This window comes from Dermochelys coriacea, chromosome 5, assembly GCF_009764565.3.
Source record: "Dermochelys coriacea isolate rDerCor1 chromosome 5, rDerCor1.pri.v4, whole genome shotgun sequence".
Classification (NCBI taxonomy): Eukaryota; Metazoa; Chordata; order Testudines; family Dermochelyidae; genus Dermochelys; species Dermochelys coriacea.
Window position 1 is genome coordinate 5,476,248 of NC_050072.1, and position 22,176 is coordinate 5,498,423.

Sequence of the window (22,176 nt, forward strand, 5' to 3'; positions counted from 1 at the left end):
CCCAGAACTGTGTCTGATGCTTTAGAGGTGGATCTGAGAGCTCAGCACAAGTGCCTTGTGCCTTCTCCTTCCTAAGCTGAATTGTCTCCAACCTGGAGTCATTTTATTTAGGGTGCATCCTGCCCAACAGTGAGATCTGGGGTCCCACTGGGCTCCTCCCAGATTGGGGTGGGGTGTGGGTTGCAGCTGGGCTGTAGATAACCGGGCAGCCGGCATGCTCTTGGGCACTGAAGGACCTAGGCTCAGGTTGCCAGTGGAATGAACTCTCCCCTACCCTCAGTTCACAACTGCCCCTCCCTCAGGTCCAGTTCGAAGCCAAGCGCTCGATGGAAGTCCTGGACGACCCAACGGTGGATGGATTCCAGTTGCTGCTCATGACCCACAAGCCCCTGATCAGGACCTTTGACCACGTTTTCCAGTAAGTCTGGTCACCATGGCTTGGGGACGGTGTGGGAGGGATCAGTCGGAGAGCAGCTGGCTGTCCCAAGCTCAGTGCGGGATCCTGGCAAAAGCGCAGCGCAGATGCGGCCTGGTAACTCTGGTCATCATCTGCTCCCCCAGCTGCCTCCCACTCCCCCTGCAGGTCAGGGTGGCAGCCCCCTGCTTCCCCCCGCCTCAGAAAGGGTGTGCTATGCACGCATCCCAGCAGTTTAATTTGGCTAGCCTGGGTGGCCATTTCAAGGTCTGATCTCCCCTGAGCCACGAGGGCTGGGAACTCCAGTACGCACTGGGAGAGAGCTGGGAATCCCAGCTTAGCTGGTCCACGCTGTATCGGACTTTACCTTGCCAGCTGGATGATGCTGTGTGCACTTGATCCCATGACAGTGGCCCAGTTCCTAGCTTGTGACCCCCCTCCCAGCATCCCTCTTACCTTGGGGGCATTCTGCAGGGGCCACTGCCTTGAAGAGGCTTGGCGGGGGAAGCCCAGGGGCATTTCCCAAGGTGACTGAGGCTCTCTCCTCCCTCGCCGCAGCCTGAAGCATGTCTCCAAGCTGCAAGGGGCCTGCAAGAAGATGCAGCTGCTGAATGAGCTGATGGATCGAGGCGGGAACTACGTAGCTGCGGCCCTGCCCTTCGTCACCTCCCTGCTGGCGCAAGGGCTGGCCGGGAGGGTGCTGCTGCTGACGCACTCCCTGCCCCAGGCACCGCAGGTAACCCCCATCTTCACAGAGCCTCCTGTGTAACGCAGCAGCTGCTTCTCTAATAGCCCCCTCTCCTGCCGACTCTTCCCTCTGGCCTCCTGACTCCTTCCGTTGCTGTACTGCCTGGGGAAAGGTAGGAAGGGAGAGTCCTTGCCCTGTGCCCCCTTTCAGAGGGGGCTGGCTAGCTCAGGGGGTTGGGTTGCAGCCTATCGTGCCTTTTGCATCCAGGCTGCTGGTTCAAATCCAGCCCAGGGTCAAAAGTTGTAGCTGTTTGCTGACCGATTCGGGTGGAGCTCCGTCCAGTTCCCAGCTGTCCTGGCTTGGTGGTCTCAGCAGAGAGGTCAGAGGGATTGCACCCACCTTTTCCCTCTCTCGGTGGGGTCCCTTCCAGACAGGGATTGAGACCCGTTGGTGATGAGGGTAGTGAGAGAACTTGCATTGCTGGGCTGTAGCTGATCTGGATAACCAGGCCGCTGCTTGGCAGCACTACAGCAGAAGCTGGTATGGGCTGGGGTGGGGCTCTTGCATGGGGGAGAGGTTCTGAGTGCATGGCTGCCCTGTCTGCCTGGCTCCAGAGGGCAGGGGTTCTGGGGAGCAGCACGGCTGGGGGGATCTACCCAGCAGAGGGGCAGTGGTGCCCGGGCAGGTGCTTCTCTGCTAAAGGTGGCTCCGTTCATGCTATGTTCCCTGTTTCTCCCCAGTGGCCTATCGGTGCCGAGCCCCCGAAGCACAAGGACGCTGGACACCTGTCGTTCGGGCTCTTACTCACCCCTGAGTTTGCCAGTAGTATTTTGGAGAAGGGACCAGAGGCAGATCGACCAGAGGTGAGGGCGAGGCTGCTCCTACCTGGGGTTGGGAGCATGGCGCTTATATTGCAGTAGCCGCTGGAAGCCTCGCTCAGGGTCCTGTCCTGCTAGGTTCTGTACAAAGGGCTAACGAAGCCGGTTTTCTGGCACAAGCAGCTTATGACGCACGTACCAGAGACGACAGAGAGATGCGGGTGGAGGAGCAAGTGATGGCAGACGATCGTTGCGCTAAGCATCAGCCCCAGCATGTTGGCTGCCAAGTATTCTGTCGGCATTGCAGCAAGGGCTGGTTAAAGAGGGGTCGGAAGGAGGCTGGCGTGGCGGCTTTGCGGATGTTTACCAGGAGCGCTGTCCCGGTGTAGGGGCAGGCTGGGAGGAAGCGCCAAGGTGTTGGAAGGGAAATTGGACACTGCAACTGGCAGCAGTGGCAAAGCGGAGAGGGGAGCTGAGCCCTTGCTATCGGTTTGTGGATGGCGATAGGGGGAGGCAGAGCTGAGGTGCGGGGAGCAATACGCTGTGTGTGTTTGTGCTGGAGGATGGGACGCCCGGGGAGGGACTCAAAGGGATGAGTCCGGAAGAGGAGCGATGGAGCTGAACTGAGACCCTGCACCTGGTCTCATCCTCCGCTCGCTCCGTGGATCGGGATCGGACCCGACTCTGACGTAATAACAGGGAAAATCCTCAGGCCTTTGAGCAGTTCCACGGGCTGGGGCGGGGGCTCTGCTGCATCAGCTTTAGCCACATCCTGGGCATATGGGGGCCTGGGGCATCACTGGAATAGGTCTGGGGGCTGTGGTCACTCCCTAGCAGGCAGCCCCCTGTGTGCCTGACTCTGCTCAGTCCATTTGAGTGGCTGTGGTGCCCCAGGGCACAGTCTGAGCATCCCATGTCTGCCCTGCCAGTGTGTGCCTCCATGACCTGGAGGGGCCCCGCCTCCGTGGATGGGGGGCGTTCCATCTCCAGGGCCTTGCTAACAAGGTTGGCAGCCAGATAGAGGGGTGGCTTTTGAATGCCTGTCTAGAGGGAACTGGCCTGAGACACCCACGCCAGACATGAGGTGGTAATAGCTGGCAGTTGCAATCGCCATGGGCTGCATTTGAACCCGCGGCTTGCTCCCCCACGCCATGCTCTGACTGCTCTCTCCGCAGGCGGCCGAGTTCCGGAAGTTCTGGGGGGAGAGGTCTGAGCTAAGGCGGTTCCAGGACGGCGCTATCTGCGAGGCCGTGGTGTGGGGCGCGGAAACTATGTGCCAGAAGCGCCTCATCCCTGAGCAGATTGTCAAGCACCTGCTGTGGCTGTGAGTAGGGTGCGACCACTGCACTGCCTGGTCAGGAGCGCTGTGGAGCTGGGGGGTCAGCTGGTGGGTTGCCGCTGGATGGAACCAGGTTCGATCTGCATGGCTGTACCAGCTCTGGGGCGGATGGGGGTCAACCCATGTCACATCCAGACTTGCACTGTTCTCAGACACAAGTTACTTGGCTCAGGATAGGGGTAACTGGGTGAGGTTTGAGACTTGAGGACGCTGACGTCAGTTAGCCACCGTTACCCCATCGATACAGCTAGGGCTGTTGGGAGTAGGGACTCCTGGATTCTATTCCTAGCTCTATATGACCTTAGGGCTGGGGAAGGGGAAGGAGAGTCGCCTTGCACTTCCGTGGCTCAGTTTCCTTATCTCTACAATGGATTTTACTCCCTTGTAAAGTTCTCTGAGATCTTAAGATGGCAGGTGCTGTATCTGTGCAGGGTGTTCATCCACGCAGTGCTCTGAAAAGCCACAATTGGCAATGTAGGCTTGGTGTCCAAAAACGAGACCCTCGCCCGGAACTAAAAGCTTCCCTTGGCTCTACTGATCCCTTCGAGCCCCACCCCAAAGAGATCCAAGAACAGCTGCAGCTTGCAGTGCCACTGGCAGGTTGGGAGGTTTGGCTGTGAACCCAGCAAGCCTGTAGTTCTCTGAGCTCTTCGAGTGGTTCTGAACCCATGCTCCTTTGGGAATATTCCTGATAACTAGGTTCACCGGGGGAAGGAGACCAAAGCCCTGAGGTAAGTGGGAAAGCGGGATACCGGGAGGAAGCACAGGCAGGAAGGTCTGTGAGGGGAGGGCTCCTGCCTCATACTGGGAATGAGGGGCGATCAACAGGTTATCTCAAGTGCTTATATACAAATGCACAAAGCCTTGGAAACAAGCAGGGAGAACTGGAGGTCCTGGTGATGTCAAGGAATTATGACTTGATTGGAATAACAGAGACTTGGTGGGATAACTCACATGACTGGAGTACAGTCATGGATGGTTATAAACTGTTCAGGAAGGACAGGCAGGGCAGAAAAGGTGGGGGAGTAGCACTGTATGTAAGGGAGCAGTATGACTGCTCAGAGCTCCGGTACGAAACTGTGGAAAAACCTGAGTGTCTCTGGATTAAGTTTAGAAGTGTGTGCAACAAGAGTGATGTCATGGTGGGAGTCTGCTATAGACCACCGGACCAGGGGGATGAGGTGGATGAGGCTTTCTTCCGGCAACTCACGGAAGCTACTAGATCGCATGCCCTGATTCTCATGGGTGACTTTAATTTTCCTGATATCTGCTGGGAGAGCAATACAGCGGTGCATAGACAATCCAGGAAGTTTTTGGAAAGCGTAGGGGACAATTTCCTGGTGCAAGTGCTAGGGGAGCCAACTAGGGGGAGCGCTTTTCTTGACCTGCTGCTCACAAACCGGGTAGAATTAGTGGGGGAAGCAAAAGTGGATGGGAATCTGGGAGGCAGTGACCATGAGTTGGTTGAGGTCAGGATCCTGACGCAGGGAAGAAAGGTAAGCAGCAGGATACGGACCCTGGACTTCAGGAAAGCAGACTTTGACTCCCTCAGGGAACAGATGGCCAGGATCCCCTGGGGGACTAACATGAAAGGGAAGGGAGTCCAGGAGAGCTGGCTGTATTTCAAGGAATCCCTGTTGAGGTTACAGGGACAAACCATCCCGATGAGTCGAAAGAATAGTAAATATGGCAGGCGACCAGCTTGGCTTAATGGTGAAATCCTAGCGGATCTTAAACATAAAAAAGAAGCTTACAAGAAGTGGAAGCTTGGACATATGACCAGGGAAGAGTATAAAAATATTGCTCGGGCATGTAGGAAAGATATCAGGAGGGCCAAATCGCACCTGGAGCTGCAGCTAGCAAGAGATGTCAAGAGTAACAAGAAGGGTTTCTTCAGGTATGTTGGCAACAAGAAGAAAGCCAAGGAAAGTGTGGGCCCCTTACTGAATGAGGGAGGCAAGCTAGTAACAGAGGATGTGGAAAAAGCTAATGTACTCAATGCTTTTTTTTGCCTCTGTTTTCACTAACAAGGTCAGCTCCCAGACTGCTGTGCTGGGCAACACAAAATGGGGAAGAGATGGCCAGCCCTCTGTAGAGATAGAGGTGGTTAGGGACTATTTAGAAAAGCTGGACGTGCACAAGTCCATGGGGCCGGACGAATTGCATCCGAGAGTGCTGAAGGAATTGGCGGCTGTGATTGCAGAGCCCTTGGCCATTATCTTTGAAAACTCGTGGCGAACGGGGGAAGTCCCGGATGACTGGAAAAAGGCTAATGTAGTGCCCATCTTTAAAAAAGGGAAGAAGGAGGATCCTGGGAACTACAGGCCGGTCAGCCTCACCTCAGTCCCTGGAAAAATCATGGAGCAGGTCCTCAAAGAATCAATCCTGAAGCACTTAGAGGAGAGGAAAGTGATCAGGAACAGTCAGCATGGATTCACCAAGGGAAGGTCATGCCTGACTAATCTAATCGCCTTTTATGATGAGATTACTGGTTCTGTGGATGAAGGGAAAGCAGTGGATGTATTGTTTCTTGACTTTAGCAAAGCTTTTGACACGGTCTCCCACAGCATTCTTGTCAGCAAGTTAAGGAAGTATGGGCTGGATGAATGCACTATAAGGTGGGTAGAAAGCTGGCTAGATTGTCGGGCTCAACGGGTAGTGATCAATGGCTCCATGTCTAGTTGGCAGCCGGTGTCAAGTGGAGTGCCCCAGGGGTCGGTCCTGGGGCCCGTTTTGTTCAATATCTTCATAAATGATCTGGAGGATGGTGTGGATTGCACTCTCAGCAAATTTGCGGATGATACTAAACTGGGAGGAGTGGTAGATACGCTGGAGGGGAGGGATAGGATACAGAAGGACCTAGACAAATTGGAGGATTGGGCCAAAAGAAATCTAATGAGGTTCAATAAGGATAAGTGCAGGGTCCTGCACTTAGGATGGAAGAATCCAATGCACCGCTACAGACTAGGGACCGAATGGCTCGGCAGCAGTTCTGCGGAAAAGGACCTAGGGGTGACAGTGGACGAGAAGCTGGATATGAGTCAGCAGTGTGCCCTTGTTGCCAAGAAGGCCAATGGCATTTTGGGTTGTATAAGTAGGGGCATAGCGAGCAGATCGAGGGACGTGATCGTTCCCCTCTATTCGACACTGGTGAGGCCTCATCTGGAGTACTGTGTCCAGTTTTGGGCCCCACACTACAGGAAGGATGTGGATAAATTGGAAAGAGTACAACGAAGGGCAACGAAAATGATTAGGGGTCTAGAGCACATGACTTATGAGGAGAGGCTGAGGGAGCTGGGATTGTTTAGTCTGCAGAAGAGAAGAATGAGGGGGGATTTGATAGCTGCTTTCAACTACCTGAAAGGGGGTTTCAAAGAGGATGGCTCTAGACTGTTCTCAATGGTAGCAGATGACAGAACGAGGAGTAATGGTCTCAAGTTGCAATGGGGGAGGTTTAGATTGGATATTAGGAAAAACTTTTTCACTAAGAGGGTGGTGAAACACTGGAATGCGTTACCTAGGGAGGTGGTAGAATCTCCTTCCTTAGAGGTTTTTAAGGTCAGGCTTGACAAAGCCCTAGCTGGGATGATTTAACTGGGACTTGGTCCTGCTTTGAGCAGGGGGTTGGACTAGATGACCGTCTGGGGTCCCTTCCAACCCTGATATTCTATGATTCTATGATTCTATGATAACACCTTGTCCTGGGCAGGGGAGAAATGAAATGACCCCATCTTGTAACCCTAACCTTCCTTGGGTGATGAATTCCCAGGGCTCCAGCAGGCACTCACCAGTGATTGGGGGGGTGGGATTTCTGCAGGAGGTTGGACTTCCGAGGGTGGGGCCACATGCATCTCACAGCTTCTCTTGCTTTGGTTTGTCTTTGTAGCCATGCAGATATTCCTGAATCCTCTCTCTGCTACGCAGGAGCTGTGCTGGAGTCTGTGATCAGAGCTGGGCGAGAGGTGAGGTCTTGTCTAAAATCCCAGGGCTGGCGCAGGAGGTTTCTCTCTGGCGTTTGTGGAAGGAGGCAGGGTGTGAGGGGTGTAGCTCTGGGGCCTAGAGACTCCTGGCTTGCTACTTGTGAGATGCTGAGGTTAACAAAAGGACAGGAAACGTACCTGTCTGAATGCTCAATGAGGCCCTGAGCCAGTGCAGCAAATTCATTGGTTCTATGGCGGTCTCATAATCCTTTTCCTGCAGTCCCCCTGCTATTCCAGCTCTGAGGCTCCCCACACAAACACCGCCTCCTGTTGCCCTTGATCCTGACCCAGAACCTTCCTGCTTTTCCAGCCATGGGGCTCCCTGTCACCTCTTTCCCCTTTGAAATCCACACTTTCCTCTGTTATCTCCAGGTCTGCGACTAGCTTCCTTGCTCTGGTTCCTGTAACCTCCTTTCCTTCCCCTCCACTCTTTCCAGGATTCTGCTGCTAACGTCCTCTCCAGCTGTTCAGTCCCCTCTCTTCCATTCTCCAACCTCCTGCTGGCTCCCTGTCTGTGCCCCCATCCAAGCCAAGTCCTGCCTCCTTCACCTTTAAGGAGCTATGTAATCTCACCCCGCTTTATGTCCCTTGTGCACCTCCCAGTTCTCTTCTGTCTCCTCTTCACAACCCAACCTGCTGCCTGTGCTAGGGAAAGTCTTATGCTGCTGCTTGGTACCCTCCAAATCCCTTCCTAAAACTCACTGCATATGTTCTTTCCTCCAGGAGCCCTTCTCTTTCTCTCTCCCATCTGAGAATAGCCCTCCTGGGACCTTCATAGCCTACGTTTCCCATCTCTTCTATATTAAGCTCATCAGGGTAGGGAAAGCGTCTCTCCCTGTGAAGGGCTGTGTAAGTTAAGAGTACTATATCCATGATTTTTACTGCCCGTGCCAATCCCCGCTCCAGAGCTGGCCCCGGTCTGTCTATCGCAGGTAGAATATCATTGTTGCTCGGCATGTTGGCTCCAGCAGTTGGGCTCCTCTCTTAGAGAAGCTATTCCTGCTTAGGCTGTCGGGACTGATTTATTGCCACAGGGAAGGCTTAGTGTGATTTTCCCCCCCCCCCCCCCCCACCGGCACCAAGCATGTTGTTCAAATGTTCCACAGAAAAGTTTCTTTTTAGTGAAAAATCCAAAGCAAAAATACTTCAGCCAAAACCAGCAGTGTTTTGATTGGAAAATGGTGCCATGCTGCCTCATGGGAGTTGTAGTTTGGATTCCTCATACTTCCATTCTCCTCTATAGGCCGAGCTCTCTGGTTGGACTATATCTCCCATGATGGACCACAGTCTCCCCATCTCTCCATCATGGGAGTCCTTGGGAGATGGAGTCCTTGGGAGATGCAGCCCAGTTGGGGAGCCCAGCCCCTAGAGGAGAATGGCCACATGAGGAAACCAAACTACAACTCCCATGAGGCACCAAACTCTCTTGATGCAGGATATCTAAATCGAAATATTTCAGGTTTTAGACAAAATAACTTGATTTTGGGGTGTTTGATTTTTGCTACCAAAATTCGAAATTTTCCACAGAAAACAGACGCTTTTTGTGAAAAACATCTTTTGATCAAAAATCAGATTTTCTGTTGAAAAACAGTTTTGATGGAAAACTTTCACCCAACCCTACCACTTGCCTTAAAAGCTATAAAAGCACTGTCGGAAGTGGTCCTGCCATGACCCTGAGGGATGGATTTGATGGGACCCATCTCTAACTTCCATAATCCAAAGCAGTTTTGCATGGAGCTGTTTATCATATCACTAAGGCTAGGATTATGTCATGGAGCTCCATTGTGTTATGGTTATTTTTAGTAAAAGTCAGGGACAGGTCATGGGCTTACGTGAATTTTTATTTATTGCCCATGACCTGTCCCTGACTTTTACTAAAAATAACCATGACAAAATCTTAGTCTTACTCCTTGCCCATGAGCTCATAATGCTGCCCAGGTCCTGCTGTGGCTTGTTCCGTGGCTGCCCTTAGATGCTGCCCATGGCCCATAGTCATCTGAGAGAAAACATCTCCAGGTGGCTTTGGTGCTTTTTCAGTATAAAAAGCCATAGTGCTGAGAGGGATCCATATTGCCCTTTTCATCTTCCTTGGGGGTGGCTCTCCAAGCTCTGCTAACATTACCTCCAACTTAAGCTGTGCAGGAAGGAAGCTTTTACAGTGTCCCACTAGTGACTTGGGGTAAGAAACCAGCGTATAAAGCAGGTCAGTTTTGTCACCCGATAAATTGGATAGCGTATTCCAAGACAATTTGGATCAGCATTGGTTGGGATGGGAGGCATTAGAGAAACCCAGTCCACATCCAGACCTGTTCTGTGGCCTGATCTTTGTCCCCCGTCTCTAGCAGGGAGCAGTTTGGATGGCAGGCTAGCGCCAGGATACAGAATTCAGATTTGAGGAGCTGCTAGGGTTGTGCACAGACTCCAGTAACTTCCATCTACGATGCTGCTTCTGGGAGCTGAGCAGGAAGGAATCCAAAATGGGGCCTGGGAGCAAGGGTGGGGAGGGTCTTGAGGTGCAGGGTTTCCTTACCAGTAAGGCCAGAAAATACAGTTATAATCCTCTGGTCTGACCTGCTGCTTAATTCAGGCTAGTGATTCCCGTTTAGTGTGGCCTTCAAGCCTGTTGCACTGCCTGGGTACATCTACACTGTGATAAGAGACCCTCAGCACAGCCGTGGCTGGCCTGGGTCAGCTGACTCGGGCTCTGCCTATGGAGGTAAAAATTGCCGTTTAGACATTTGGGCTTGGGCTGCAAAGGGGGCAAGTCTCAGAGCCTGGGCTCCAGCCCAAACGCCCGAATGTCTACACAGCAATTTTTAGCTCCATAGCTCGCTAGTCCAGAGTCATCTAACCCGAGCTCTGAGACTTGGTGCCACAAGTGTTTTATTTCAGTGTATCCCGATCCTCTGAGGCTATGCTTCTGTATTGCCTATTTGCATGTCCCCTGCTAGCCAGGCCAGGCGACTTTGGGAACACTAGGCAATGAGAGAGACAGTGGAGAGAGAGAGTGAACAAACGATCCTGCTATCCTTTGTTGGGGCAGCCTTTTAAAGACTTCAGTCTGCAATTACCAACTGGTCCGGCAGAGGGCACTGCGGCTCTCCCATAAAATCAGGCATCCTATAGCTGTCGGATCCATCTGCCTTGGCATGGTCCCTCTGAGCTGCTCCTTTGAAATCTGTCTCCGTTCCTGTTCTTTTGTTTGTTCCAGGCCCTCTCCTGAGGGTGGTGGATGGAAATCCCTCTCTCCTCTGTGCTGACTATGTGCCCATCACTGGGCTCTCTAGTACCCTCAATGTTTCCTCTCGCTCCTCAGTGTTACACTCTGCAGATGCCTGTCCCATTAGTTGTTGCTTCGCCAGCTGTACAGGCTGGGCTCTTGTCCGTCCCACCCATCAACCCTCTCATCGGATGTTGCTCTTAGTGACTGTCTCTAGTGGCGCGGTACCCGGAATGGAATGCAACAGCTGAGCTGTGCAGCGGGAGGGACTGGTGCCTCCCTTCTCCATGATCCAGTGCCTCCCCCGGCAGCTTTTCCTTTATTTGCACCTATGTTGCATTGCTCTGGGCATTCCTAATTTGTTCTCTACTGGCTCTTCCTCCGATTGGGGGGGGGTGTGCATTTGTTTCAGCCTTGCTACTTCCTCAGCTTCTCCCTTAGCGCGTACAATCTAATTCTTTGTGCTTTCTTTAGTGCCTTTTATAGGGATCTCTTCCTCCGCCACTGAAAAGCAGCCACTTCTGGGGTGGGACATGGCAACTGTTGCACAGCCCACAGCAACGCTGTGCTTGGCTCCTTGTACTCCTTGCCCTCCTTGTCGTGCAGAGCTGTGGTGGGAGAGAGCAGCAGCCTGCTCCCGCTGTCCCTAATGCTGTTGGCCTGGTGATTGCGTTTGGCAGGACGCAGAGAAGTTGGAGGGGGAACTGGTCAGTTGGCAGAGCTGTGCAGTGGGAGAAGCAGCAGGACGGTTGCAGCTCCCCACTGCTGTGGTTGAGGATGCAGGGGGAGGGTCCCTGGTTGATTCTGTTGCACCTGCACTTACAAAGTGGGGCGGGGGCAGACTGAGCACTGCCATCTGACCGTCTGGGGTTCTCTCAGCTTGCAGGGACTGGGGAGGAGGCCATGGTCAGCATCGTCCGCTCCTATGATGACTTGAGCCGCAAGCTCTGGAACCTGGAGGGGCTGCCGCTGACTGTGACGGCCGTGCAGGGGACCCATCCGACCCTCAGATACACGGATGTGAGTCTAACGTGGCGGGGAGAGCACGAGGGATGGGAATGATTGTTCCCCCTTTGCCCCGCAGCAGGCTTAGCATTGGGGGGGCTGGGTAACAGCCTAGCCATGGTGAGGAGCCAAGTGTGATGGAGACAGGAGCTGGGAGTGGAAGGCTGGGAGCAGGGAATGGCTGCTATGAGGTACTGGAAGGGGCTTGAGGTTGCAGCTGTCGCTTCAGATCCAGCCTGGCCAGAGGAGCCAGCCTTGCTAGGGTGTAGCGCTTGGTACCCTTCTCCCCTCCAGGGCCTGAGCCCCCTGCCTGCACAGCACTCCCAGTCCCTGCCTTGGGGAGCGGAGGAGCTGGTTCGGAAGGCCAACCTGGGTCTTGCATGTGGCCATAGGGAGCACTAGGCCCCAAGCCAGCCCTGGATGGCTGGGGTTTGGATGGCGGCACCTCAGGGGTGGCGATCCAGGACCTGGGGAGCTATGGGAATGGTGCCCTGCCTGTACCGTGATAGGGAATTGTTTCCTCCTGGTACCGCAGTAATTCTCCGAGGCCCCAGTCGGGGAGAAGGCTCCACTGCGCTAGGCGCTGTACGTGCGCTCGCTCTCGGGAATCCTAGGAGCTGCTACAGAGGAACAGACCCAGTGGCTTCTCCTGTGCATCTTTCCCAGCCGATCACCCACCTGTGCCCTGGAGCACAAGGCTTGATAGCTGTGGTGCTGGTGTCATGCACATGGCTGCTTGTGTCGCTGCGATGGTGGGCACGAGTGTGGCACCGTGTTTGGGAGGGACGTGCCGCCTTGCCGTGTGCATCCTGCTTTCTCCAGTCTCACCCCATTAAACTCCAGTCTGGCTGTGTCCTAGGTCTTCCCTCCAACCCCCATGAAACCGGATTATTCGTACCATGTGAGGATCAAGGATAAGAAGTCATTGCTTCCATTGGCTGAGAAACCCTGCCCAGCGTATATAGCTCCAATGAAAGGTAGGGTAGCAAGGAGGGGAAACTGAGGCATGGGGTGGGGGGGAGAAATAACTTGCCCAAGTTTACATGTGAAGTGCTGGAGCTGGGAACCAAACCCCAGAGTCCTGGCTCCCAGTGCCTTGCTCTAGCCACTAAGCTGCCCAGCCCTCTGCATTGTGACCGTGTCTCTCACGGTTGCCCCGGGCTCACCATGTTCCTGTTGCTGATTTAATCCCTCAGTCGTGTGCCACATGGAAGGGAGCGGCCAGTGGCCGCAGGACAAAGAAGCCATCACACGTGTCAAAGCCGCTTTCCACCTCCTGCTGGCCGAGCTCCTCAGCCAGCAGCACCAACTCCTCTGCCGGCCTGCGGCCACCCACACAGATGTGTACAAGGTACAGACACAGGAACCTGGGGCGGAGGCAGTCTGGGATCCTTCTCTGATGGGCTGGGCTGGTCTCAGAAGTCAAGGAGTTTTTTGCCTGGCTCCCTGATAAGGAGCCAAAGGAGCTGTGGAGTGGGTACAGCGGCTGGCACTGCCAGCTGCAGAGCTGGGTTTCTGGCTGGTGGGTTGCAGGGACCACCAGGCATGAGGCTGGCGTGCCGCTCTTTTTCTTGGAAGGCTGGTCCCTACATGTATTCCACCGTGCGTACGCGTGCACTCGGAGCTTGAGGACACTGAAAGCAGCGTCTATTGTTCCGCACGCACGCCCTGGCTCACCTTGTGCCTCTGACCAAAGAGATAAAGGTTGGGGCAGACCAACAGCCTCCCTAGTTCCTTCTTGTTGCCGCATGGTCAGACCTCCAGTGTCTGAAGCTTCAGCTTTATTCCTTTATCTGTGAGCACAGAGTGAGGTAGCTGTAAGTAGCTTTTAGAGATTTGAATTTAAAAGTTTTATCTGATAATTTTTATTGTTAGTCACTCTCCAGGCTTGGGGAGCTCTCCTTCCACTCACCCAACCCCTGTTTCTGGTAGTGGGCTATGCGCAAGACTCTGGGCTGATCAGACCCAGAGTGGGGCAGCCCCCCATACATTGACCTGACTCAGCAAGGGGTGCCCCCTGCCACAAGATCTGAATCAGGAGCAAAGGATTCTACTGCAGATCCCTCGTCGGGGTTTTCTCAGGAGAGCAGGGAACATTCTCGTAAGCATGAGACTAAGTCTTCCTCCAAATCCACTTGGAAGAAGGCAGTCTGATTCAGCCCTGGCTAAACCGAGCAAGTCTCTAAGTCCAGCCCAAGAAAATGTAGTACGTCCTAAGTCTCAGCGGCGTGAAAGCTCATAAGTCTAGGGCTCCCATCGGCACCAGATGGCGATCCGGCAGCAAACACAAGCCACTGACCGAACACAGATCACTGAGAGCATCGGTTACCTGTAGTACCATCCTTGTCTTCCATGGCAGTGGCACAGATGGTCTCGCTGCGGCTCCGGTGGTTTGGGCAGATGGGACCCCTCTCGCTCCAGGAAGAGCTGAGACCTGCGCTCCTCCTGAGAACAACTTCTTTCTCCCAGGCCGAATCTCCCCTCCTTCTGGTCCCTCCCTCTCGAGAGAGGTTACGACTCCCACAGGAGAGCTGACCTTTGGGAGGAGTTGGTCTCCCATTCCATTGTCGGGCTATGACTTCCCTCCAGTGGCGCTGTTGGACCCAGAATCAGCTTTCTTCTCATCAGGAGATTCTGAACTGCCCAGTGAACCATCACTCCCTCCTCCAAGATGCACTTTCCTGGTCACAAGGCTTGGACCAGTTTGGGACCAAACCTCCACCTCATCACCTAAGGCTAAGATTTTTGTCACGGATATTTTTAGTAAAAATAAAAGACAGGTCATGGGCACTAAAGCAAAATTCACGGAAGCCTGTGACCTGTCCCTTTTTTTTTACTAAAAATATCCATGACAAAATGGGAAATGGCTGGGCAGATGCCCGTGGCTGGGAGCTCCAGGCCCCCGCAACCTTCCTGCAGCTGGGAGCTGCAGGGATCCCCCTGCCCGCCATGCCACGGGGAATTGTGGAAATCCCCCTGTGATGGGTGGTGGCAGCCAGGGAGTTGCAGGGATCCCCCTGCTGCTGGAGGCTGTGGGGAGCTGCGGGGATCCCCCATGCCACCAGGGAGCTGCGGAGTACTACCCCGCCCACAGCAGCTGGGAGCCTGGGGGCACCACTTCCCTGCAGCTCCCAGCCGCCAGGGCTGAAGTCATGGAGGTCTTTGGAAGTCACAGATTCTGTGACCTCTGTGACTAAATTGTAACCTTACTCATCACCTGCCTTGGAACTGTCAGTACCCCATGCCATGGGAACCTCCGCAACCCCCATTCGATCCATCCAGTTGGTTATACTGGGGCTATGGGACCAGTACCATCTCACAGAGCTGGTCTGGTCTGCTAGGGAGTCTCCTTTTCCCTCCCCTTTGAGCGGGCAACTGGATCTGCCCCCGACACAACTGAGGAGGAGTATGCGCCGGCTCTCCTGGCTTCACCGGAACTGATGAGATTGTCTTCTCAGTCTCCAATATTCTCAAATGAGAAGTGGAGTCCTTCTTACAGTGCAGAACGACACAGTGAGTTCCTCGGTACCAAAGGGGGGGTTTTTGCTCAATGTATTTCCTAGGCAGTTGGAGACTCATTCTCGACCTCTGCCGTCTTAACTGCTTTATTCTCAAACTCAAGTTTTGCACGGTCACAGTGGCATCTGTAATTACATCCTTGGAAAAAGACATGCGGTTTACAGCCCTTGACGTGAAGGATGTCTATTTTCACATGGATATCCACCCTACTCACAGACACTTTCTCAAACTCATGGTGGGCTCTGGCTACTTTCAAGACAGAGAGTTCCCTTTCGGCATTGCTACCACCCCCAGGGGTTTTACCGAGGTGTTCTCTATAGTAATAGCCTGTAGCAGTCGCCGTGGTGTCACTGTCTTCCTCTACCTCGATGATTGGCTCCTTGTCGCCAGGTCATGCCAAGAGACCTATGTGTTGACTTGACAATCTTGCTATCCCTTTCCTCTTTGGGGGTCAGCGTAAATGCCAAAAAGTCTGAGCTTGCGTCATGCCGACTTAGACTTTATTGAGGCATCCTTAAATCCTCAGCAGGCAAGCCCTTGCTGTGACTGAGACAGGTTTCAGGCTATGACCAATCTTATTTACCAGATCATAAGCAGCGTCCCAATACTTGTCAAGATTTTCCTCTCTCCTAGGTCATATGGCTTCATGTGGTGATGTCATGCCATTTTCAAGATGCCATCTCTGTTGCCTACAAGTGTGGCTTCGAACAGTGTACTTGCCAAACTGGCAGTCTGTGAACACCATAGTGACTGTTCCTGTCCAAGTGATACCATCCCTGTCATGGTGGCAGAATCCCAGCAGGGTATGTGTTGATGTTCCCTTTGTCGCCTCCACTCTGGACAGAAGGATCATTACCAACACGCCCCTGTTGGGTTGGGGAGTCCAGAAGGACAACTGTATAGCCCTGGACATCGAGAGAGTCAGAGAATCATAGAATATCAGAGTTGGAAGGGACCTCAGGAGGTCATCTAGTCCAACCACCTGCTCAAAGCAGGACCAACACCAACAAAATCATCCCAGCCAGGGCTCTGTCAAGCCTGACCTTAAAAACTTCTAAGGAAGGAGATTCTACCATCTCCCTAGGTAACACATTCAAGTGTTTCACCACATTTCTAGTGAAAAAGTTTTTCCTAATATCCAACCTAAACCTCCCCCACTGCAACTTGAGACCATTACTCCTTGTTCTGTCATCTGCTACCACTGAGAACAGTCTAGATCCCTCCTCTTTGGAACCCCCTTTCAGGTAGTTGAAAGCAGCTATCAAATCCCCCCTCGTTCTTCTCTACCGCAGACTAAACAATCCCAGTTCCCTCAGCCTTTCCTCATAAGTCATGTGCTCCAGCCTCCTAATTATTTTTGTTGCCCTCCCCTGGATGTCTTCCAATTTTTCCACATTCTTCTTGTAGTGTGGGGCCCAAAACTGGATACAGTACTCCAGATGAGGCCTCACCAATGTTGAATAGAGGGGAACGTTCACATCCCTCGATCTGCTGGCAATGCCCCTACTTATACAGCCCAAAATGCCATTGGCCTTCTTGGCAACAAGGGCATACTGTTGACTCATATCCAACTTCTCGTCCACTGTAACCCCTAGGTCCTTTTCTGCAGAACTGCTGCCGAGCCATTCGGTCCCTAGTCTGTAGCGGTGCATGGGATTCTTCCGTCCTAAGTGCAGGACTCTGCACTTGTCCTTGTTGAACCTCATCAGATTTCTTTTGGCCCAGTCCTCTAATTTGTCTAGGTCCCTCTGTATCCTATCCCTACCCTCCAGCGTATCTACCTCTCCTCCCAGTTTAGTGTCATCTGCAAACTTGCTGAGGGTGCAATCCACACCATCCTCCAGATCATTTATGAAGATATTGAACAAAACCGGCCCCAGGACCGACCCTTGGGGCACTCCACTTGATACCGGCTGCCAACTAGACATGGAGCCATTGATCACTACTTGTTGAGCCCGACAATCTAGCCAGCTTTCTGTCCACCTTATAGTCCATTCATCCAGCCCATACTTCTTTAACTTGCCTGCAAGAATACTGTGGGAGACCTTGTCAAAAACTTTGCTAAAGTCAAGGAACAACACATCCACTGCTTTCTCCTCATCCACAGAGCCCGTTATCTCATCATAGAAGGCAATTAGATTAGTCAGGCATAACTTGCCCTTGGTGAATCCATGCTGACTGTTCCTGATCACTTTCCTCTCCCCTAAGTGCTTCAGAATTGATTCCCTGAGGACCTGCTCCATGATTTTTCCAGGGACTGAGGTGAGGCTGACTGGCCTGTAGTTCGCAGGATCCTTCTTCCCTTTTTTAAAGATGGGCACTACATTAGCCTTTTTCCAGTCGTCCGGGACCTCCCCCGATCGCCATGAGTTTTCAAAGATAATGGCCAATGGCTCTGCAATCACATCTGCCAACTCCTTTAGCACTCTCGGATGCAGCGCATCCGGCCCCATGGACTTGTGCTCATCCAGCTTTTCTAAAAAGTCCCAAATCACTTCTTTCTCCATAGAGGACTGGTCACCTCCACCCCATGCTGTGTTGCCCAGTGCAGTAGTCTGGGAGCTGACCTTGTTCGTGAAGACAGAGGCAAAAAAAGCAATGAGTACATTAGCTTTTTCCACATCCTCTGTCACTAGGTTGCCTCCCTCATTCAGTAAGGGGCCCACGCTTTCCTTGACTTTCTTCTTGTTGCTAACATACCTGAAGAAACCCTTCTTGTTACTCTTAACATCTCTTGCTAGCTGCAACTCCAGGTGTGATTTGGCCTTCCTGATTTCACTCCTGCATGCCCGAGCAATATTTTTATACTCCTCCCTGGTCATTTGTCCAATCTTCCACTTTTTGTAAGCTTCTTTTTTGTGTTTAAGATCAGCAAGGATTTCACTGATAAGCCAAACTGGTCGTCTCCCATATTTACTATTCTTTCTACACATCGGGATGGTTTGTCCCTGTAATCTCAATAAGGGTTCTTTAAAATACAGCCAGCTCTCCTGGACTCCTTTCCCCCTCATGTTATTCTCCCAGGGGATCCTGCCCATCAGTTCCCTGAGGGAGTCAGTCTGCTTTTCTGAAGTCCAGGGTCTGTATTTTGCTGCTCTCCTTTCTTCCCTGTGTCAGGATCCTGAACTTGACCATCCTATGGTCACTGCCTCCCAGGTTCCCATTTACTTTTGCTTCCCCTACTAATTTTCCCGGTTTGTGAGCAGCAGGTCAAGAAGAGCTCTGCCCCTAGTTGTTTGCACCAGGAAATTGTCCCCTGCACTTTCCAAAAACTTTCTGAATTGTCTGTGCACCGCTGTATTGCTCTCCCAGCCAATATCAGGGTGATTTGAAGTCTCCCATGAGAACCAGGGACTGCGATCTAGTAACTTCTGTTAGTTGCTGGAAGAAAGCCTCGTTCACCTCATCCCCCTGGTCTTGGTGGTCTATAGCAGACTCCCACCACGACATCACCCTTGTTGCTCATATTTCTAAACTTAATCCAGAGACTCTCAGGTTTTTCTGCGGTTTCATACTGGAGCTCTGAGCAGTCATACTGCTCTCTTACATACAGTGCAACTCGCCCACCTTTTCTGCCCTGCCTGTCCTTCCTAAACAGTTTATATCCGTCCATGACAGTACTCCAGTCATGTGAGTTATCCCACCAAGTCTCTGTTGTTCCAATCACATGCATAATTCCTTGACTGTGTTAGGGCTTCCAGTTCTCCCTGCTTGTTTCCCAGGCTTCTTGCATTTGTTTATAGGCACTTGAGATAACTCGCTGTTTGTCCTGCTGTCTTAGTCTGAGGCAGGAGCCCTCCCCTCTTTCGCTCTCCTGCTTGTGAGTCCAGGGTGCACATCAATGTTCTGGAATTGCGGGCTGTTCAAAGGGTTTGCAAAGCTTTTCTCCTGCTCATTCAAGGTCACTGTGCCATTGTGATGTTGGACAACATCACAACAGTCTTTTATATCAACCAACAGGGAGGAGTGACATCCATTTCTCTGTGTGCAGAAGCGGTCAGTCTGCGGAGCAGTTGCATTGGCAGTCTGCCTCCCTGGAAACCAGAATGTGCTAGTGGATTTTCTCAGCAGACGTTGTGCTGTTGATCGTGAGTGGGAGCTACACAACTCTGTGATGAACAATATTTTGACTCCGTGGGGAAACGCCGCCAAGGACCTGTTTATCTCCCAAACAGTCAGGAACCATTAGCTTCTTGCGCCTTGTCTTTCTTACCCATGAAGGTCGCATTCCTGGTTGCCAGCACCTCAGCCAGGAGGGTTGGTGAGCTTGGAGCATTGATGGCGGATCCTTTTTACCCTATATTCCATAAGGACAAGATTTCATTAAGTTCACACCCTGAATTCTCCCCCAAAGCAGTTTGCATTTCACCTGAACCAGTCAGTTCACTTACTTGTGTTCTTCCCAAAACCTCACACTGTCAGAAGAAAGGAGGCTCCAAACCCTCAATGGTCAGCGAGCCTGAGCCTTTTACCTGCAGAGTACAAAACCAGTCAGAAATTCTCCTTGACTGTTTGTCACCAAAGTGGAAAGGGTCAGGGGTCAGGCTATCTTCTCTTAAAGAATCTCCAAATGGATCTCGGCAAAGCAAAATACAGCCCACTTGTTGGCCAATCTTTCCCCTCCTCATGGGGTAAGAGCTCATTCCACAAGAGTGCAAGCAATGGCCATGGTGTCGCTTCAATAAGTGACTTTTACTTGATATCTGCAAGGTGGGTACCTCGAGCGGCTTTCACACTATTGTGAGATGCTATATCTTGGTAGCTGATTCCTCTGTCTGTTGCATCTTCTGGAATGGCAGTCCTTGGTTTGGCTCTGCCATCCATGACCTCACACTCCCCTCCTTTCGAAGTCTTGCTTGTCCGTTGCCCACAGTGGAATACAGAGAGGGACCAGCACTCAAAAAAAGAAAAGAAAAAGTTATTTTACCTTGTAATAACTGGAGGTTTTTCAAGATGCGTGGTCCTTTCTGTGTTCCACTACCCACCCTCCTTCCCCTCTGCTTTGGATCTTCTGTGCTTGGTGGTGGAGAAGGAACTGGAGAGGTGGTCGGCCCTCTGTATCCTTTATCTCCTTGGTCAGAGGCACCAGGTGAGCCAGGGTGCATATGCAAACTAGTAGTTGCTGCTTTCAGACTTTTCCAGCTCCGGGCACATGGCGTGCGTGCATGCCCACAGTGGATAACAGAGAGGGACGAGACATCTCCAAGAACCTCAGATACTAATAAGTAACTCTTCTCTTCTGCATCCTTGACTTGGAGATACAGCATCATCCCTGCCTCAGAGGGACGTACCTTGGCTCGGGCTGTAACGAAACTCAAGGCATAGCCTGTGTATGTTGCTTTGGGCTCCTGCCCCCACCCACCGTGGCTCACTCTCGCCCTCTCTCAGGATGGCTATGTTTTCCGTCTCCAAGTGGCCTACCACAGGGAGCCCCACATCCTGAAGGAGGTGGTCACTCCGGAGGGGATGCTGAAGTACAGGGACACAGAGGAGTCTCAGCAGCTGGAGCTGGAGACACTCCACCTGCCCTACCTGACCAGTTCTCTGCACGGGTAAGGAAGAGGGTATGCCCCGCACGGGGAGGGGAGTGCATTAGGGGTTGGTGTGATCATTGATGCCTGGAGGTGCCATACTGAAATTGCTTAATGGGGGAAAACTGCAAAGAATGGGACACGCGATTCCCCCAAACTAGTGGTTATTCTCATAATTAGGTTCACCATGCCAGCAACAAAACAGCATCTACAATACCTTCCTGGCTACCAAGAAGCCAAAACCACAGCTCCCTTAAAGCAGCCCAGCCTTGAGCTCCCACTCAGACAGCCAAGTCAAATATGATGAAGATTACGAAAAATCTTGTTCATCATATAAAAAGTGCTACCAATCCCAAGAGATCAGACACATTACTCACCAGGTCAATGAATATTTCAGATCTTACCCAAATACGTGCTTACAGCCAATTCTTGTTAACTAAACTAAGATTTATTTTTTAAAAAAAGAGAATATTATGGTTAAAAGATTATTCATCGGTCAGTTCCATAGTAGAGATAGTGAGCTGCCGAGTTGCACAAAGTTATTTCCAGAATCAGTTCATTTAGGTTATAATCCGAATAGGCAGTCCATATAAAGAGTTTGTTCAATTTCTTCCATGGGAAATAGCAGGGCAATCCAGATTGGAGCTGGAGAACTCCATCTCGTGACTCAGGTTTCCCCTGACCAAACTTTAGCAGATCTGAGATACAGGATCGGGGCCCCGGAGTTATTTTATAGATCACTGGCAGGCTATCAATAGCCTCTTGACAGCAGCTATTCCTTGGGCTTTCAGGTAAAACGTTCTATTTCCTGTGTATACACAGTATCAGAGGGGTAGTTGTGTTAATCTGTATCCATAAAAACAATGAGGAGTCCGGTGGCACCTTAAAGACTAACAGATTTATTTGGGCATAAGCTTTCGTGGGTAAAAAATCCACTTCTTCAGCTGCATGGAATGAAAATTACAGTTACAGGCATAAATATATATTGGCACATGAAGAGAAAGGAGTTGCATAGGTAACTAGTTGCATTCATCAGCATAAGATAACTATCCATTAAGCAGTTCATAGATAGTTTACTACAAACTTCAAAGAGAAATATAGGCACTGGTATTATTACACCATCTAAATGTTAATAAATCCCTTTTGATCTCTTAATCAATAGAATATAGTAACAGACCGGAACCATCTAGTTGCATTGTTAATCTCTAACAAGATATAAGTAAACACATAAAAATACCTTTTAGTATTTACCTCTAATTACCTAACAATGTAGGTTTGCATCTCAAAGCTCTAGTCTATCGGACATGGCTATGTTAGCTATTTATAAGGAATGGTCCTAATGACCATTTACATACTTTTCTAATATGTCTTTAAAGGTTGCATTTGGGTCGTTTAGCCTGCTAATTGCATAACTCTTTCTGGCTCAGTGTCAGTCAGGAACTGGTCCTTCAGCTCTCTACACCTATGAGGAATGGGCAGAGCACTGTGGGGGGGGGGGAGGCAGAGGGAGAGAGGAGTGCATTGTGGGTAGGGAACTGATTGGCGGCTTTCTGCTAGATCTGAGACTCCTTCCCCTCTGGTTATGACAACCAGTGGGTCTGGGCAGTCGCTACAGAGTGAATGAGACTGACCCATTCCCCCTTCCCTCTCCAGAAAATCCC

At 51.7% G+C, this 22,176-nt stretch overlaps 1 protein-coding gene across 4 annotated transcripts in view; it reads left to right on the forward strand.

Annotated features, from left to right (window-relative positions):
• NOL6 (nucleolar protein 6) overlaps positions 1–22,176 on the forward strand; it is an 80,798-nt gene that overhangs the window by 15,103 nt on the left and 43,519 nt on the right. For all 4 annotated transcript variants that reach the window (XM_038402226.2, XM_043515010.1, XM_038402228.2 and 1 more), the window contains exons 11-19: positions 303–418; positions 974–1,151; positions 1,844–1,966; positions 3,097–3,245; positions 7,147–7,222; positions 11,340–11,480; positions 12,325–12,442; positions 12,662–12,816; positions 20,373–20,536. In XM_038402226.2, the coding sequence (XP_038258154.1) occupies positions 303–418; positions 974–1,151; positions 1,844–1,966; positions 3,097–3,245; positions 7,147–7,222; positions 11,340–11,480; positions 12,325–12,442; positions 12,662–12,816; positions 20,373–20,536 (1,220 nt within the window). The remainder of the gene's footprint in view (positions 1–302; positions 419–973; positions 1,152–1,843; positions 1,967–3,096; positions 3,246–7,146; positions 7,223–11,339; positions 11,481–12,324; positions 12,443–12,661; positions 12,817–20,372; positions 20,537–22,176) is intronic.